The sequence below is a fragment of the Dasypus novemcinctus genome, chromosome 21, assembly GCF_030445035.2.
Source record: "Dasypus novemcinctus isolate mDasNov1 chromosome 21, mDasNov1.1.hap2, whole genome shotgun sequence".
NCBI lineage: Eukaryota > Metazoa > Chordata > Mammalia > Cingulata > Dasypodidae > Dasypus > Dasypus novemcinctus.
In genome coordinates, this window is record NC_080693.1 from 29,680,648 (window position 1) to 29,700,361 (window position 19,714).

At 38.9% G+C, this 19,714-nt stretch overlaps 2 protein-coding genes across 2 annotated transcripts; both read left to right on the top strand.

Moving 5' to 3' along the window:
• Positions 1-5,614: 5,614 nt before the first annotated feature.
• LOC101412909 (olfactory receptor 1A1-like) lies at positions 5,615-6,547 on the top strand. Its single transcript, XM_004476285.1, has one exon. The coding sequence runs from the start codon at positions 5,615-5,617 to the stop codon at positions 6,545-6,547; it is 933 nt and encodes a 310-aa protein (XP_004476342.1).
• A 12,032-nt stretch (positions 6,548-18,579) lies between these two features.
• Positions 18,580-19,512, top strand: LOC101413334 (olfactory receptor 1A1-like). Its single transcript, XM_004476286.1, has one exon. The coding sequence runs from the start codon at positions 18,580-18,582 to the stop codon at positions 19,510-19,512; it is 933 nt and encodes a 310-aa protein (XP_004476343.1).
• Positions 19,513-19,714: the final 202 nt, after the last annotated feature.

Sequence of the window (19,714 nt, forward strand, 5' to 3'; positions counted from 1 at the left end):
AAAAGGAAGTATAACTCCTACCCTAACCCTCCTCAGGTCAGATCCTAGAGTGAAAAATTAAAAACTTTTTTTTTTTTTTGCCACATTTTATAAGAAATAGTTTCCAGCATGGGCAGGAAGGAAGGCCAGGAGACCAACGGTAGCCTAGTTCCCGTAGTTCCAGAGAGGAGGTCCTAAGTTTGTGCTGGACAAAGAGAGGGACTGCATTTCAACAAAGATCCTAGAAAGGCCATTTCAGAGTATAGACCTGAGGGACACACTCTCCTGGAAACCCTCTCACCCATCCTTGCTCTGGAGAAAATAAACTCTGGAAATAATTACCCCTGACAGGCACTGGGTTACCTGAGGGAAATGTCTGGAGAATGTGAAAGAGTCCTAACAATTACTGGGACTTGGCCTGAAGGAAGACCTGGGGGACTTGTATTCTGGGAGACTGCGTATTTCTAAATAGCTCTTTGCTCTGCTGCCATGCTTCCTTAAGGACGAATCTGGACGCCTCTTCTTCATGTCCCAGCACTGCTCCAGCACCAGAGCCTTGCCTGTCCTTTCTTCTCCACTATTGGGAATCTCAGACTCATCATTTCCAACCATCCTGGTCTTGTTTCCCCCACATCAAGAAGAAAAGACCAGGGATCATCTCACCAGGCCAACCACTGGCCCTTTATCCAGTATCTGTTCCCCCAAAAGTAGTGCTAGTAAGTGCTAGACCAGCTGGCTGTAAATACCATAATTCTGGAAGAGGACTGAAGGCCTTGGGCATGATCATTTTTGTGCTCACTTGATCTCAGCACAGACTCACCTAGTGGGGACTGTGGACATTGGAGAAAGTTATCTAATGGCAGCTAGATCAAGGGGTAGCTAGTCTTTACCTTATACTCCTTATCATTACTATGTGCCAGCTAATTCATGACATAAATTATCTCCTTTGATTCTGAAAAACCCTCAGGAGGTAAGTAGAACTCTTATGTTCTTTTATTAGCTGGGGGAAAAAAAAGTGGAATGAATTGGTTAAAGTAACCAATAAAAGTAATGTCAAGGCCAGGACTGAAATCTTAGCAAAACGCCAGAACCCAAGTAGTCAAATCTGGGAGACATGGGGATAAACAGAAAGAGGTTAAGAGAAACAGTCTCCCACTTTTGTCCCCCTCTGTTGTCAGACCATCCAGATTTCCTTCCTGTTTACACAATCCAGCAACAGGCACCAAAATAATGAACTAAGGGACACCGAAAGCACGGCTTTAGATCTTATCTGACAATTCTTCTCCTTGGTCTTTTTTTATGAAAAGAAGATCAGGGAGGGGTGGTTCTGGTTTGGGTTTCTCTGTACTAAGTTCGATCTCCTGGTGTAAAATTGTGTGTGGTTGTGTGTGTGAAAGTGGGTGTGTATGTATTTGTCCTCTTTGATAGGAGCTAGAAAAGCACCTTCATCTCCACATTCAATGGGACCTGTTGGCAAGCACTTGAGAAGAAATGTTATTTCTTTGAACTATCAGGGAGATCTCAAAACACTCTGAGTCAGCTCTTTGGCCTTGCATGCTGTCCCCACATGCCAAGGGGAAATAGTTGGCCTCTTTTGTTCCTGTAAAACTTTCCTTGGCACCATCACACTCATGGAGGGGGTAACAGAACATAAATGCTTTCCAGGAAGGAGAATTTGAGTGGCTGAGCATCACCTGAGATTCTGGCTTCCGTCCAGTGAACTCAAGGCTCTCACGCTGTCTGCAGCATCCTGTGGCTCTTCCCCCTTGTTCTTCTCCTCCTGGTGGCTTAAGTTTCTTTTACGTCTTTCCCCAGAGTCTCAGGAGAAATCATCCCTGCCCATGACGACCCCTGCCATGGGCACTGTGGCTCTCCATCCCAAGTCCCTGTGCTCAGAAACCCCTCTTCTCTGAGTCCCTTTCTGTATCTTTCTAAATAAATACTAAAGACACAGTGGAAACTCTCTTTCTTTCAATCTGATGGGAGTAGTATTCTCCCTTCAAGATTTATACTGTACTGCATTTGTGTGTATTATTTTAAATGTTAATATTCAAAATATTATGTGATACGGTATTTATCTTCCAGCCTTGTTTTATCCCCATCTCTTATTCATTTAACCATGTAAATTCATTCATTTTACCCTGTCCAGATTTCATGAATAAGAAAACGACCCAATTTTCTTCATTTTCTCATTTGTTAGACTATTTGTAAGCATTCTCTATGACAGTAGACATCCTTGTGAAATCTTCCTGACCACCTGTGCTAGAGTTTCTGTAAGGTGTCTTCTAGAAGTAAAAATTGCTGGGTCAAAGATGTATGAAATTTTCAGCTTTATGAGAGTTTGCCTAGTTGTTTCAAAGTAATTATACTAGCTTAAAAGCTGCACAGTAGGACATACGTTTTCCCACTTCCTAAAGCTGGAAATTCTCAGAATTTGCATTTGTTCCAAGGTGAAGAATATTAAACTGAATTTGTTTTAATTTGCATTTCTCTCATTTCTAAAGAGGTTGAAGATCTATTCTTTTGTTTATTGGTAATACCAGTTTCTCCTATTCATTGCCTTTTCAAGTCTTTGCTCATTTTTCCCTAGGAGGTTTCTGATCTTTTTCTTATTATATTGTGTAAGTCTCTCATGTATTCTGTATATAAATTCCTCAGCATTTGTATGTGCAGCAAAATCTTCTTGCAGTCCATGCCTGGTCTTTCTCCACTCTTTGCAGTATCTTTTTCACACAAACATTTTAAATTTTAAGTTATTCAAATTTTACAGTAATTTCTTTTAGGATTTCTGCATTTGTCTCAGGGTGAAGAAATCAGTATCTCTCGTGACACTGTAAACTTGTTTTCCTCTAAAATTTTTAGTTTTTTTCTTTTCACAATTAATATTTTACAAAATTATTTTCTATATTTATTAAGCTTGGATACCCAATTGACTACTCAATCCATCCTTTCCTTGCATATTAAAACACCAAAGCATACCATATACTAACTGCAAATATGTCCTTGGTCGGTATTGGGCTCTCTAGTCTGAACAAGGGTCATTTGTCAGTCCTCACTCCAGTTCTACTCCACTGTTTGAGGATCAAAGCTAAAGCCCTAGCAAAACATTTCGATACCTGACAGGGCAATTCTGCCCTCGTCATTCTTTTTCCTCAAATTGTTTTAGCTCTCTTGGCTCTATTCTCCTACATGACTTTTAGTTTCAGTTTGTTAAGTTCCATATTTAAAAGACACCTGTGGTATTGATTGCAATTGCATCAAATTCTTTGATTGATTAAACAGAGAATTGACATTTTCACATTGAGTCTTTCTCTCCATTAACATTGCCTCTCTCCCTTTTCTATACATATTTTTTTCTAACCTTTAATAAAATTTTATAACTTTTGGATACCAGTCTTGGACCTCTTTTGTTAGAATTATTTTTAGATTGCTTTTATTTCCATGTTATTGTGAATGTGGGGCTTTCTTAAAATTATATTTCGAACTAATGTTCTTGATAAAAGAACAGTTTTGACTTTTTAATATTGATTTCTATATTCAAATCTTCCTGAATTCTCATAGTAATTGTACAGATTATTTTTTATTTATGATTCAATCACATCTTCTGTGAATGTTATCCATTTTGAATTTTCCTTTCCAATTTTTATATAACAAAAATAAGGAGTGTTTTTGTAAATATTTGAAAAATAAATGAAAATGATAAAATACATAAAAGTAAGTAAATATGTAGTGAAATAAAAGGAATAATTTCTGTTGCTTATAAAAGCCTCAGGTGGGCATATGTCATAATAGGTGGACATGGAGAAAGAGGCACACAGGCACATTCCACCATGTGACTCCTCCATCCAATTCCGCCTCCTTGCCATTGCATCCAGCTGGCAGAAGGGGAATGGGAGAATGAAGGAAGCCCAGAATTGGAGCTCATCAATAGATTGAGTAGGATCAGCCACGTGACCACCCGCACTGCAAGAGCGCCTGGGAAATGTAGTGTAGCTGAGGATTTAGGAAAAGAGAACAACCTGCATTTGGGTGAACAGTAGTCGTCTCTACCGCAATTAGTATGAACTGAGATCACATGATGTCCTAAAAGGAGGAAACCTGGGAAGCAGCTGTGGCACAAGCAACTGAGCTCCCATTTAGCATATGGAGGACTTGGGTCTGATTCCTGGGACCTCCTGGTTAAAAAAGAAAAAAAAGGCATCCCAGACCTGTGTGGAGCAGAGAGGTACAGGCCCACATGTGGCAAAGTGACACACCGAAAAGACGATGATGCAACCAGATAGAAAATAAATAAATAAACGGTAAAAGGAGGAACCCTGTAGTCAAGTATTTAAGGGGACAATATGATATTTTGGTTAGAAATTGCAAATGCTCACTGAGATAGAAATAGAAATGTTTGATTATAACAGATCTTCTTTAAATGGAGAATCAGCAAGATCAGATGTAGAGGTAAGGGATAAACTGGGTGAGCATCCCACATTTGAGGAACTCATGAAGTGCACTTGGACTGAACTCATAAATAATGAGAGCTAGTCTCTTTGTGCACTCTGTATTTTCTTCATGATTATTCTGTACAACAATAAATTCTTTTATTAAAATTAATTGATTTTAAAACTCCTTGGTGCATACAGTGAAAAATGTCCCTAAATTGGTAAAAATAAACAATACATAGATATCCTCCCCAGGAAAACTTACTTAGTTTGAAGATTCATCAGACATATCGGCAGGACAACAGAACGTGGAAATATGGGAAACACAGGTCAAGCCTAAAGGCACAGACCTGAGAGTCAATGGCAAAGTACAGAGAAAACCACTATGGAGTTAGATGATTCACCAAAAGAAATAATCAAAGAGAAAATACACATCAAAGAGAAAGACATTGTTATTATGGTTTGGAAAAGAAATGAATGGAAAGTCGACTTTGAAAACAGGACATATGTGGAGGACATTCACTGAGCTGGTTTCACTGGGACCTAAATAAACTCAGTGGTTCTTATGTTTTACAACCTCCCAATGCCAGTGTAGATATCTGTTACCTACTGGACTCTGGTTCAACCTGAGTTTGGTCAGGGGAACAATTCGTAATGGTGCTGACCGATGCCTCTACTGACACATGCTTTGCAAAGGAGTGTTTGGTCAAAGAATCCCGATGCTGTCTTTTCCTTATCAGATATAAGATTAGTGTGTGATTCTGTCTCCTCCATTAAGTTTTAAGGTACTTAAGAGTTGAGAATATGTTTTATAGGGTGAATAAATGGCTGAATTAACAGGTATTATCATATGTTTATGATTCCAGGAGCCTAACAAAGTGACTAACACAAAGAATATGAAAGGTTAATTATTTTTTAAGTGATTAAAATATAGGTGTTTTTTGGTAGAGGGACTGGAGTAGCTGATAATGGGAACTTCTGATGTACAGATTGCTAACTTTCTACACAGAAATATCCAGCGGGGACTAACATTTGCTCCCACGGACCAAAGGATTTTTTCCCCCATATACTGTCTCTGTCTAGATTTAGTAATCCCTTGGAGAGAGAAAGCTAATGACTAGAGTAAGAGTGGTAGATAACTAATTTCATCACAGAAAAACCTCCACTAATTATGGCTTCTCCTCCCTTTTCATGCTGAAGGAGCCATGAAGAAAGAAAACCAGTCCTCTACCCTGTATTTCATCCTCCTGGGACTTAGCAGTCAGCAGGCACAGGAAGATTTCTTCTTTGTCCTCTTCCTGTTCATCTACCCCATCACCATGATTGGAAACCTGCTGGTCATCTGGGCCATTCACTCTGATGTTCGCCTTCATAAACCCATGTACTTTTTCCTTGCCAACCTCTCCTTGGTTGACATCTTTTTCTCATCTGTAACCATTCCTAAGATGCTCACAAATCATCTCTTTGGCAACAAAGTCATTTCCTTTGGGGGATGCATAACACAGATGTATTTCATGCTTGCCTTGGCTAACACCGACAGCTATATCTTAGCTGTGATGGCATATGATCGTGCTGTGGCCATCAGCCGCCCTCTTCATTACACAACGATTATGAACCCGAGATCTTGTTTCCTTCTTCTTGTTGGGTCTTGGGTCATTGCAAATGCCAATGCCCTCACCCAGACTCTGCTCACAGCCAAGGTGTCCTTCTGCAGTAACAAAGAAGTGATGAATTTCTACTGTGACATTACATCTTTGCTCAAGTTGTCCTGCTCTGGCGTCCACTTTAATGTGAAGATGATGTACCTAGGAATCAGTGTTTTCTCTGTGCCGTTAATATGCATCATTCTTTCCTATGTACACATAATCTCCACTGTCTTACGGGTTCCATCCACCAAGGGCGTGCTCAAAGCTTTTTCCACGTGTGGCTCCCACCTTACTGTTGTTTCTTTGTATTATGGGACAGGGATGGGCATCTATTGCCACCCTCTGACCAGTTACAGCCTGAAGGATGCAGTGATAACTGTGATGTTCATGGTAGTGACCCCAATGCTAAATCCTTTCATCTATAGTCTGAGAAACCGGGACATGAAGGCTGCCCTGGGGAAGCTCTTCAGCAAGAGAATTTCCTCACAGTGAATGTAAGGTAATGTATTAGATACTGCAGTCCACGGTTAGGATGCACACTAGAGTCCAGCCCCCAAATCATCTCACTCCAAGAAACCAGCATTCATTTTTCCAGCCAGAAAATGCCACTTCTGAGAAATCCTCTATCAGTTTGATGAGACCTCAATCTTAATGAAATGACCGCTCTGTGTGCATTATTGCTCCTTTGGCAGAAAGGCAGCATGAGAACATTGGGTTCATGTTGCAGCTGTGCTAGCAGAGTAGAGTTTGGAAATTCTCACCTTTGTCTTCCACATCTTCGTATTATGACAAAAATATCTGCCTTCCTCTCACGCTATTATAAGATCACATCAGGTTGTGCTTTAAAGGATGCAAATCACCATTTGAATGTTGATTTTCACCATTTGTTTTAGTTTCTTAGACTGCTTAAGTAAATACCATAAAATAGATCTGCTTAAATAATGGGTATTTATTAACATATAGTTTGAAGATGAACAAATGTCCAAATCAAGGCATCATCAAGGTGATGCTTTTATTCTGCTTTTATTCTGGTGACTAGCCCTGATTATGTACATCATAGTTCCCAAACACAGAGAGTTAATCCAGCAGATCAAAAAACACCTTCTAAAGGATTCTACCACCAATGATCTGATTTTATTCCATGGAAATTATAAATGTTTTAAAAAATATTTATAATATATAACTGATTGTTCGTAAATCTCTTCCTTCCAAACAGAATAATGAATTAGAGTTGTATTGAGTGAATTTCAGAACAGTATACAAGTTTTGCCATTATGTAATCTTTTTAATTACAAGTCAAATATAGAATTATTTTGTATACATAATGCACACTGCCAAGTGTATGTCCATGGATGCTGAAAGAGGACTCTATTTACTTTTTAATGCTTTTTGAGACCCTAAAAAAACAAGGATAAGAACAATATAATCAACAAGGATTTGATTATAAATGCATCTGGATCTTATGGGTATATGGCCACATGATGGAAAGAGGAAGTTATTTTAGTTCTGGTATGTCAATGTTGGCCAAAGAAAATATTACTTAAATCTACCTATTGTCTGTCTGTCCTCATGAGAATGTGAAATTTGGGGTCTGTTTTATTCAGTGCTGTACACCCAGCACAATATGTGCACATAGTAGTTACTCAATAAATTTGTGTCAAACAAATAAATTAATCCTGCAAAATTATACCTAAATAATGAATTCAGGGAAGTGGCTTTGGCTTAAGCAACTGAGCTCCCATTTACCATATGGATGACCTGGGTTCAATTCCCAGGATCTTCTGGTAAAAAAGAAAAAAAAAAAGGAAAAAGGCATCCCAGACCTGTGTGATGCGATGCAGGTTCCCACAGGATGTGCGCGGTCAAGCGATGCACCAAAAAGATGATGATGCACTCAGCCAGGGGGGAAAGAAAAGAGTACCCTGTACCCAGCTGCCACCCTTTGTTGTTGTAGGAGAATATGGGCCTAGTGTGGTCAATCTTCTGATTAAAAAAAAAAGTTAGAGGGTCTCATTTTTAAATTTCCTTGATTTAAAAAGAAATTTAGGGAAGCAGACGGGCTCAAGTGATTGGGCTTCCATCTAAGATATGGAAGGACCTGGGTTCGAGCCCTGGGTCTCCTGGTAAAGGTGTAGCAGGGTGAACCAGGCCCACGCAGCAAGCCAGGCGGCAAGATGATGACACAACAAGAGAGAGACGCAGGGGAGAGTCAAGGCGAGACACAGGAGAAACCAGGAACTGAGGTGTGCAAGCCACGGGGAACCTCTCTCCCACACTAGAGTTCCCCAGGATCCAGTCCCGGTGACGCCTACAGGAGAAAATGAGAGGAGAAGACAAAAAGAAACAGACACAGAAGATGACACAGTGAATGGGTACAGGCAGCAAACAGCAGGGTGGGGGAGGGGAGAAAAAACAATGTGTATTCAAGATTAATTTTGCTGTTGTGTGGGCTCAAGAAAGCCAAATCATACATTTCCAGTAGGGAAATAATAAGTGCCATAGAGGATAGTAAAAAGGAAGATCTGACGAAATATAGCTTCTTAGAAAAACTCCATACTTTTTTTTTTTCTGAGGTAACGGGACTGGGGATTGAACCAGGGACCTTGCACACAGGAAGCCGGTGCACAACCAGAGCCACATTTATCTGCTGGGCTGTTTTTTTCCTTTGTTTGCCTGTTGTTTTTTTGTGTTTTGTTTTGTTTTGTTTGTTTGATCAAACCCAGGACCTCTCATCAGGGAAGCAGTTGCTCAACCACTTGAGCCACATCAGTTCCCTTTAACTTCTGAATCACTCACACACAATTCCTCTGTAACTTAGAGTTAGAAAGGGGAGTTGACCTCCTCTACTGTACTTCCTACAATTGTGAGAATCTGTGTGCTTGTCGCTTCAAACACACTGTAAGTTATATCAGTCATCATTTGTCTTGGCTATCTTCCTTTGATTCTGCCTAACACAGCATCCCGAAGTAATTTTTAACACTTTAATTTACTTCATGGGTCAATGACCTGTTACAGATTAAGTCTGGAAAAGAATCTGATAGAGTCCAGTCAGGAAACAGAAATAACACCAGGGTGTGTGTGAGGGGGGGGTGGGAGGGGTGGGGCAGCAGTTCAGTTACCTGAAGTATTAGTATGTGCTTTTTTATGTATAATTTTTTTTGCATTAGAGAATTTGCAGGTTTAAAGAAAATCATACAGAAAATACTTGGTTCTCCTATACCTCCCCTGTTATTACCACCTTGCCTTAGTGTGGAACTTTTGTTCACATGATGAATGTTTTTATAATTGTACTATTATGAATAGTTCATAGTTTATATTAGGTTTCCCTGCTTGTGTTGTACAGTCCTTTGTTGTTTTAAAATTTCTATTCCAGATGTGTGTGTGTGTATATATATGTACGTGTGTGTGTGTGTGTATATATATATATGGAGAGAGAAAGAGAGAGAGAGAGAGAGAGAGAGAGAGAGAGAGAGAGAAAGAGATAGAGCGAGAGCCTGAAATTTCCCCTTTAACTACATTCAAATATATGATTTGGTGCTGTTGTTCCATCCACAATGTTTTGCAACGGTCACCCCAAATAGAAAATCTGTACAATTTAGGCACCTGATATTTTAAACAGACTGTCCTCTGTGTCCCCAACATGTGTAACAGCAACAATTCAATCACCCTTGATAATTGGGATCAGTCCCTCTAGCCAGCACATAATATTAGGCTTAAAATTAGAAATCCCAAAAGGTAATAATTGATAGCATTTTCATAATGTTATAGACATCCAAAAAATACATTTTCTGGGAATATACAAAGGTGGAATAAAAATACATGAAAACAAAAGCACAATCCTTCTCTGTCTCCAAATTCATCATCTTTTTAAACTTATTCAATGATTGAAATTTAGATTACTCACAATCTCCCTGTTTGCTGCAATAAAATGTTATTTTTAAGAAATATTTTCAGTATTTTAATTTAATTTTGTAAACCAATTTACAACATGATAATACTAGCTGGGGATTGAATACTGAGTTGTGAAATTGTCTTCTTAAAACTGTTCATTCTTCAGGATTTTCTAACATTTGTTCTTTTGTAGAAAGTACTGTGAAGCCAACGGGAATTTCAATTCTTCTTTAGGTTATCTGTTAATCTCTGGAACTAAAATTTGTGTTCATAACAATTTCATTCCTATTATTAAAATGCCAAATAGGATATATCAAGGGATATTTTCATAGCCTTTCTCTCAAGTGTGGCTCGGTATGCAGTCTCAGATTTCTGATTCTCTATAATATGATCTTTTGTGTTTACTTAAATGTCTGTTTGTTAACCTTTTCTGGTTTCTCTCTGTGGAACTAAGATTACTCATAAAATAGATTTCCACATTCTCTCAACATTTGTCTTCTCCTTTATAATCTGAAACCTTGGTCCTTCTAGTCATCTCTCTGGAAGGACTGCAGAAGCCCAACCTTCACTTTCCTAATTTATTTTCTGAAGTGCCATATCTGCTTAAATGGCAACTGAAATCTTTTTTTCTGCTCTTCATTCTGCTGTCTGCTAGATCCAGAGACATGTTCTTCTAAATTTGTCTCTGAGTTTGCTGTCTCTTATTTTTAATGTCTTAAGAGCAGGAATACAGGTAATTTCAAAAAATTTTTTCGTTCTGTAATTTAAATTGCTTTCAGTTATAAGTTTCTCATTCAGTTATTTAAGGTGTTGGTACCATTCTCTTACACTGAAAATGTGTTTCAAAGATCATTTTGTTCTTTAAAATGTCTATAAATATGAAGAGATTTAATCAGACCTGGAATTTGCCAACAGGCAATTAAATCCCCCCCCATCACCCATTCAGAGTTTCTTCTCCATGGGGAACATGGGGTTGGGCTAATCCTTTGATAAGTTGAAGAACACTGTAGTCATTGTCCATAGATAATATTTGCAGAGTATCTATCCTGTGGTATAATCCTGCCCATGACTGGGAAGTGGAGTACGATCTAAACAAAGGGCAGGTAACGACAGGGCTCAGGGAGTGCATGAACTGACACTTATGGAGAAGGAAATGCAATTTAACAAATGTTTCTACATTTACTATTCACCTGGTCTGATGGGAAGATTATTGACAGCAGGCTAACAATTACAAGACTCAGGCATTTCAATTAGGCTTTAGGGGAGAAAGTATAAAGCCTCTCTTTCTTAGGTGGACCTGAGCCGGACCTGTCTGGGCAATCTTTGCATTGGTCCATGGTATAGGTTTCATCCGTGTTTTTATCCACGTATGGCTTGCTTGGGTGTAGAGATACGTCGGCTGCACTGCACGGGACAGTTTAGAAAGCACAAGGGTTAGGAACTCACCTTTGTAGAGAACATGAGTGGACTTTTCATTTACCTTCTAAGAGTTTGAGAGTTCTGCCACTTATACTGAAGTCTTTGATCCATTTTGAGTTGATTTTTGAATAAGGTGTGAGATAGGGGTCCTCTTCTTTTTTTGTTTTTTCCAATGGAGATAATTTTCCCATCACCTTATGTTGAAGAGACTATTGTTTCTCCATTACCCCCTTGTCTACACTCAGATGGTCATAAGTATGGGGGGTTATTTTTGAACACGCAATATGACTCCACTCATCTGTCCCTGAGCCAGTATCATGCTGCTTTGAAATAAGTTTTAAGATCAGGAACTGTGAATCTTCCAACTTACTTCTTCTTTTTCAAGATGACCATTTCATATTTTTTCCAGATTTGCCACTGAATGTGGTGACTCTTATTTTAATGTATTAAAACTATGGAAAAAGATATTTCTAAAAATATTCTATTCTGTTTTTAATTGCTTATAAGTTTTTCTTCCAAGTAGTTAAGGTATTCTACATTTCTCTTATTATGGAAATATAGTTCATCAGTCATTTCTAATTTTTAAATGTCTTTAAATAAGAAGGAATTTAACCATACCCAGAATTTGTCAACACACAATTATATTTAGCTTCTATCACCTTTCAGAGATTTTTCTCCTACTGGGAAAGGTTTCAGAGATTCCTCTGACAAGCTAATGAATTTGGTAGTTACTGTATAAAGAAAATATTTGCGAGTTTTTGAGAGTTATAGCATCATTTCCTTCATCCTCCTCTTCTATATCCTTACATAATTCTTTACACTTAATTTGTATCCAATAAATAAACATGATATTAGTAAGAAATTATGAGTAGGACAAAATCTAACTACTAGGAAGAAAATATCTTTCATGGGGTGTCTCATCTTTCCCATGTCTGGACAGGGCTGTCCTGGGAGCCAGACAATGATCTGAACACAGGGCAGGGAGCAACAGGGCCCTGGGCCTCACCTGGAACTCATCAAGAGGAAAATGTACCTTAACAGAAGCTTCCACATCTACCATGTCCTTAATCTCATAGAAGATTTGGGAGACTTGTCCAACAATTAAAGGACCAGTGTAGGAGCAAGTAAAATAACAATTAACATTTACTAAGTGACATTCAAAACAAAGCAAACTATGTTCCAAGCCCTGGTTTAAGAACTTTTCAGATATTATTTTATTTGATCTGCATAATCATAACTTTATGAAGATTTATTATTATAACTGCTTTTAATTTTTTGTTTTTGTTTTTGGTGGTGTTCTTACTCCAGTTTTGCAGGTGAGTAAATAAATAAAATAATGATCCAATTTCTAAGTATCAGTATAATTCAAATCAAATCAGAGCCCAGTCTTCACTATGGTCCTCTACAGAACCTCTCTACCATAAAAGGTACTAAATTTTAAGATAATGACCATTATTGTAGGTTGTTATAAAACTGATACACACAAGAAGTGACCCATAACATCTAGAGCCTTTCTATCTCTAAAAATCTAAAAATTCATGAGATCTACTATGAGCACCCTAAATAAAAGAAAGTATAACTCCTACCCTAACCCTCCTCAGGCCAGATCCTAGAGTAAAAAATCAAAAAAAAAATTTTTTTTTTCTCATTTTACAAAAAATAGTTTCCAGCATGGGCAAGAAGGAAGGCCAGGAAACCGACGGTAGCCTAAGCCCATAGTTCCAGAGAGGAGGCCCCAAGTTTGTGCTGGACAAAGAGAGCAACTGCATTCCAACAAAGATCCTAGAAAGGCCATTCCAGAGCATAGACCTGAGGGACACACTCTCCTGGAAACCCTCTCACCCATCCTTGCTCTGGAGAAAATAAACTCTGGAAATAATTACCCCTGACAGGCACTGGCACTGGGTTACCTGAGGGAATGTCTGGAGAATGTGAAAGAGTCCTAACAATTACTGGGACTTGGCCTGAAGGAAGACCTGGGGGACTTGTGTTCTGGGAGACTGCATATTTCTAAATAGCTCTTTGCTCTGCTGTCATGCTTCCTTAAGGAGGAATCTGGACACCTCTTCTTCAAGTCCCAGCACTGCTCCAGCACCAGAGCCTTGCCTGTCCTTTCTTCTCCACTATTGGGAATCTTAGATTCACCATTTCCAACCATCCTGGTCTTGTTTCCCCCACATCAAGAAGAAAAGACCAGGGATCATCTCACCAGGCCAACCACTGGCCCTTTATCCAGTATCTGTTCCCCCAAAAGTAGTGCTAGTAAGTGCTAGAGCAGCTGGTTGTAAATACCATATTTCTGGAAGAGGACTGAAGGCCTTGGGCATGATCCTTTTGGTGCTCACTTGATCTCAGCACAGATGCACCTAGTAGGGACTGTGGACATTGGAGAAAGGTGTCTAATGGCAGCTAGATCAAGGGGTAGCTAGCCTTTACCTTACACTCCTTACCCTTACTATGTGCCAGCAAATTCATGACATAAATTATCTCCTTTGATTCTGTCAAACCCTCAGGAGGTAAGTAGGACTCTTATGTTCTTTTATCAAATGGGAAAAAAAAGGTGGAATGAATTGGTTAAAGTAACCAATAAAAGTAATGTCAAGGCCAGGACTTAAATCTTAGCAAAACTCCAGAACCCGAGTAGTCAAATCTGGGAGACATGGGGATAAACACAAAGAGATTAGGAGAAATAGTTCCCCTCTTTTGTCCGCCTCTGTTGTCAGACCATCCAGATTTCCCTCCTGTTTACACAATCCAGCAACAGGCACCAAAATAATGAACTAAGAGACACTGAAAGCAAGGCTTTAGATCTTATCTGACAATTCTTCTCCTTGGTCTTTTTTTTATGAAAACAAGATCAGGGAGGGGTGGTTCTGGTTTGGGTTTCTCTGTAGTAAGCTCGATCTCCTGGTGTAATATTGTGTGTGTGTGCCTTTGGGTGTGGTTGTGTGTGTTTAATGGGTGTGTATGCATTTGTCCTCTTTGATAGGAGCTAGAAAGCCACCTTCCTCTCCACATTCAATGGGACCTGTTGGCAGGCACTTGAGAAGAAATGGTATTTCTTTGAACTATCAGGGAGATCTCAAAACACTCTGAGTCAGCTCTTTGGCCTTGCATGCTGTCCCCACATGCCAAGGGGAAATAGTTGGCGTCTTTTGTTCCTGTAAACTTTCCTTGGCACCATCACACTCATGGAGGGGGTAACAGAACATAAATGCTTTCCAGGAAGGAGAATTTGAGTGGCTGAGCATCGCCTGAGATTCTGGCTTCCGTCCAGTGAACTCAAGGCTCTCACGCTGTCTGCAGCATCATGTGGCTCTTCCCCCTTGTTCTTCTCCTCCTGGTGGCTTAAGTTTCTTTTATGTCTTTCCCCAGAGTCTCAGGAGAAATCATCCCTGCCCATGACGACCCCTGCCATGGGCACTGTGGCTCTCCATCCCAAGTCCCTGTGCTCAGAAACCCCTCTTCTCTGAGTCCCTTTCTGTATCTTTTTAAATATATACTAAAGACACAGTGGAAGCTCTCTTTCTTCCAATCTGATGGGAGTAGTATTCTCCCTTAAGATTTATACTGTACTGCATTTGTGTGTATTATTTTAAATGTTAATATTCAATATATTATGTGATATGGTATTTACCTTCCAGCCTTGTTTTATTTCCATCTCCTTATCTTTTTCATTTATCCATGTAAATTCATTCATAATAACCCTGTCCAGAATTCATGAATAAGAAAACGACCCAATTTTCTTCCTTTTCTCATATGTTAGACTATTTGTAAGAATTCTCTATTAGAGTAGACATCCTTGTGAAAATCTTCCTGACCACCTGTGCTAGAGTTTCTGTAAGGTCTCTTCTAGAAGTAAGAATTGCTGGGTCAAAGATGTATGAATTTTCAGCTTTATGAGAGTTTGCCTAGTTGTTTCAAAGTGATTATACTAACTTAAAAGCCTCATAGTAGGACATACGTTTTTCCACTTCCTAACACTGGAAATTCTCAGAATTTACATTTGTTCCAAGGTGAAGAATATTAAACTGAATTTGTTTTAATTTGCATTTCTCTCATTTCTAAAGAGGTTGAACATCTGTTCTTTTGTTTATTGGTAATACCAGTTTCTCCTATTCATTGCCTTTTCAAGTCTTTGCTCATTTTTCCCTAGCGGGTTTCAGATCTTTTTCTTATTATTGTGTAAGACTCTCATGTATTCTGTATATAAATTCCTTAGCATTTGTATGTGTAGCAAAATCTTCTTGCAGTCCATGCCTGGTCTTTCTCTACTCTTTGCATTATCTTTTTCACCCAAACCTTTTTAATTTTAAGTTATTCAAATTTTACAATTATTTCTTTTAGGATTTCTGCATTGTGTCAGGGTTAAGAAATCAATATCTCTCGTGACACTGTAAACTTGTTTTCCTCTAAAAGTTTTAGTTTATTTCTTTTCACATTTAATCCTTTAGAAATTATTTTCTCTATTTATTAAGCATGGATACCCAATTGACTACTCAATCCACCCTTTTCTTGCATATTAAAACACCAAAGCATACCATATACTAACTGCAAATATATCCTTGGTCAGTGTTGGGCTCTCTATCTGAACAAGGGTCATTTGTCAGTCCTCACTCCAGTTCTACTCCACTGTTTGAGGATCAAAGCTAAAGCCCTAGCAGAACACTTCGATACCTGACAGGGCAATTCTGCCCTCGTCATTCTTTTTCCTCAAATTGTTTTAGCTCTCTTGGCTCTATTCTCCTACATGACTTTTAGTTTCAGTTTGTTAAGTTCCGTATTTAAAAGACACCTATGGTATTGATTGCAATTGCATCAAATTCTTTGATTGATTAAACAGAGAATTGACCTTTTCACACTGAGTCTTTCTCTCCATTAACATTGCCTCTCTCCCTTTTCTATACATATTTTTTCTAACCTTTAATAAAATTTTATAACTTTTGGATACCAGTCTTGGACCTCTTTTGTTAGAATTATTTTTATATTGCTTATATTTCCATGTTATTGTGAATGTGGAGCTTTCTTAAAATTATATTTTCGAACTAATGTTCTTGATATAAGAACAGTTTTGACTTTTTAATATTGATTCCTATCTTCAAATTTTCCTGAATTCTCATAGTAATTGTACAGATTATTTTTATTTACGATTCAATCACATCTTCTGTGAATGTTATCCATTTTGAATTTTCCTTTCCAATTTTTATATAACAAAAATAAGGAGTGTTTTTGTAAATATTTGAAAAATAAATGAAAATGATAAAATACATAAAAGTAAGTAAATGTGCAGTGAAATAAAAGGAATAATTTCTGTTGCTTATAAAAGCCTCAGGTGGGCATATGTCATAATAGGTGGCCGATAGATGGAGAAAGAGGCACACAGGCACATTCCACCATGTGACTCCACCATCCAATTCCGCCTCCTTGCCATTGCATCCCGCTGGCAGAAGGGGAATGGGAGAATGAAGGAAGCCCAGAATTGGAGCTCATCAATAGATTGAGTAGGATCAGCCACGTGACCACCCGCACTGCAAGAGTGCCTGGGAAATGTAGTGTAGCTGAGGATTTAGGAAAAGAGAACAACCTGCATTTGGGTGAGCAGTAGTAGTCTCTGCCACAGTTAGTACGAACTGAGATCACATGATGTCCTAAAAGGAGGAAACCTGGGAAGCAGCTGTGGCACAAGCAACTGAGCTCCCATTTATCATATGGAGGACTTGGGTCTGATTCCTGGGACCTCCTGGTTAAAAAAGAAAAAGAGGCATCCCAGACCTGTGTGGAGCAGAGAGGTGCAGGCCCACTTGTGGCAAAGTGACACACCAAAAAGACGATGATGCAACCAGATAGAAAATAAGTAAATAAGCAATAAAAGGAGGAACCCTGTAGTCAAGTATTTAAGGGGGCAATATGATATTTTGGTTAGAAATTGCAAATGCTCACTGAGATAGAAATAGAAATGTTTGATTATAAAAGATCTTCTTTAAATGGAGAATCAGCAAGATCAGATGTAGAGGTAAGGGATAAACTGGGTGAGCATCCCTCATTTGAGGAACTCATGAAGTGCACTTGGACTCAACTCATGAAATAATGAGAGCTAGTCTCTTTGTGCACTCTGTATTATCTTCATGATTCGTCTGTACAACTATAAATTCTTTAATTAAAATTATTAATTTAAAATCTCCTTAGTGCATACAGTGAAAAATGTCCCTAAATTGGTAAAAATAAACAATACATAGATATCCTCCCCGGGAAAACTTACTTAGTTTGAAGATTCACAATAAGGACTTTCATCAGACATATCGGCAGGACAACAGAATATGGAAATATGGGAAACACAGGTCAAGCCTAAAGGCACAGACCTGAGAGTCAATGGCAAAGTACAGAGAAAACCACTGTGGAGTTACATGATTCACCAAAAAATAATCAAAGAGAAAATACACATCAAAGAGAAAGACATTGTTATTATAGTTTGGAGAAGAAATGAATGGAAAGTCTACTTTGAAAACAGGACACATGGGGAGGACATTCACTGAGCTGGTTTCACTGGGACTTAAATAAACTCAATGGTTCTTATGTTTTACAACCTCCCAATGCCGTGTAGACACCTGTTACCTCCTGGACTCTGGTTCAACCTGAGTTTGGTCAGGGGAACAATTCCTAATTGTGTTGACTGATCTCTCTACTGACACATGCTTTGCACAGGAATGTTTGGTCAAAGAATCCCGATGCTGTCTTTTCCTTATCAGATATAAGATTAGTGTGTGATTCTGTCTCCTCCATTAAGTTTTAAGTTACTTAAGAGTTGAGAATATGTTTTATAGGGTGAATAAATGGCTGAATTAACAGGTATTATCACATGTTTATGATTCCAGGAGCCTAACAAAGTGACTAACACAAAGAATATGAAAGGTTAATTATTTTTTAAGTGATTAAAATATAGGTGTTTTTTGGTAGAGGGACTGGAGTAACTGATAATGGGAACTTCTGATGTACAGATTGCTAACTTTCTACACAGAAATATCCAGCAGGGACTAACATTTACTCCCACAGACCAAAGGATTTTTCCCCCCATATACTGTCTCTGTCTAGATTTAGTAAGCTCTTGGAGAGAAAGCTAATCACTAGAGTAAGAGTTGTGGATAACTAATTTCATCACAGAAAAAAAACTTCACTAATAGTTCTGGATTCTCCTCCCTTTTCATGCTGAAGGAGCCATGAAGAAAGAAAACCAGTCCTCTATCTTGTATTTCATCCTCCTAGGACTTAGCAGTCAGCAGGCACAGGAAGATTTCTTCTTTGTCCTCTTCCTGTTCATCTACCCCATCACACTGATGGGAAACCTGCTCATCATCTGGGCCATTCACTCTGATGTTCGCCTTCATAACCCCATGTACTTTTTCCTTGCCAACCTCTCCTTGGTTGACATCTTTTTCTCATCTGTAACCATCCCTAAGATGCTCACAAATCATCTCTTTGGCAGCAAAGTCATCTCCTTTGGGGGATGCATAACACAGATGTATTTCATGCTTGCCTTGGCTAACACCGACAGCTATATCTTAGCTGTGATGGCATATGATCGTGCTGTGGCCATCAGCCGCCCTCTTCATTACACAACAATTATGAACCCGAGATCCTGTTTCCTTCTTGTTGTTGGGTCTTGGGTCATTGCAAATGCCAATGCCCTCACCCAGACTTTGCTCACAGCCAGAGTGTCTTTCTGCAGTAACCAAGAAGTGACGAATTTCTATTGTGACATTACATCTTTGCTCAAGTTGTCCTGCTCTGACATCCACTTTAATGTGAAGATGATGTACCTAGGAGTCAGTGTTTTCTCTGTGCCATTAATATGCATCGTTCTTTCCTATGTTCACATCTTCTCCACTGTCTTACGGGTTCCATCCACGAAAGGCATGCTCAAAGCCTTTTCCACCTGTGGCTCCCACCTTACTGTCGTTTCTTTGTATTATGGGACAGTGATGGGCATCTATTGCCACCCTCTGACCAGTTACAGCCTGAAGGATGCAGTGATAACTGTGATGTATGTGGCAGTGACCCCAATGCTAAATCCTTTCATCTATAGTCTGAGAAACCGGGATATGAAGGTTGCCTTGTGGAAGCTCTTCAACAAGAGAACGTCCTCACAATGAGTTGAAGTCATGCGTTAGACACTGCAGTCCACAGTTAGGATGCTCTTAAGAATCCATTCCCAGTGTCGTCCCACTCCAAGAAACCAGCTTTGATCTTTCCAGCCAGAAAATCCCACTTCTCAGAAATCTTGTAAGAGTTGATGAGATTTTAATCTCACTGTAATGACCACATGCTTTATTGCTTCTTTTTTTTCTGTTATTT

Bases quoted from the DNA above. Each gene is read 5' to 3' on its own strand.
- LOC101412909 (XM_004476285.1), top strand. From the start codon at position 5,615: ATGAAGAAAGAAAACCAGTCCTCTACCCTGTATTTCATCCTCCTGGGA.
- LOC101413334 (XM_004476286.1), top strand. From the start codon at position 18,580: ATGAAGAAAGAAAACCAGTCCTCTATCTTGTATTTCATCCTCCTAGGA.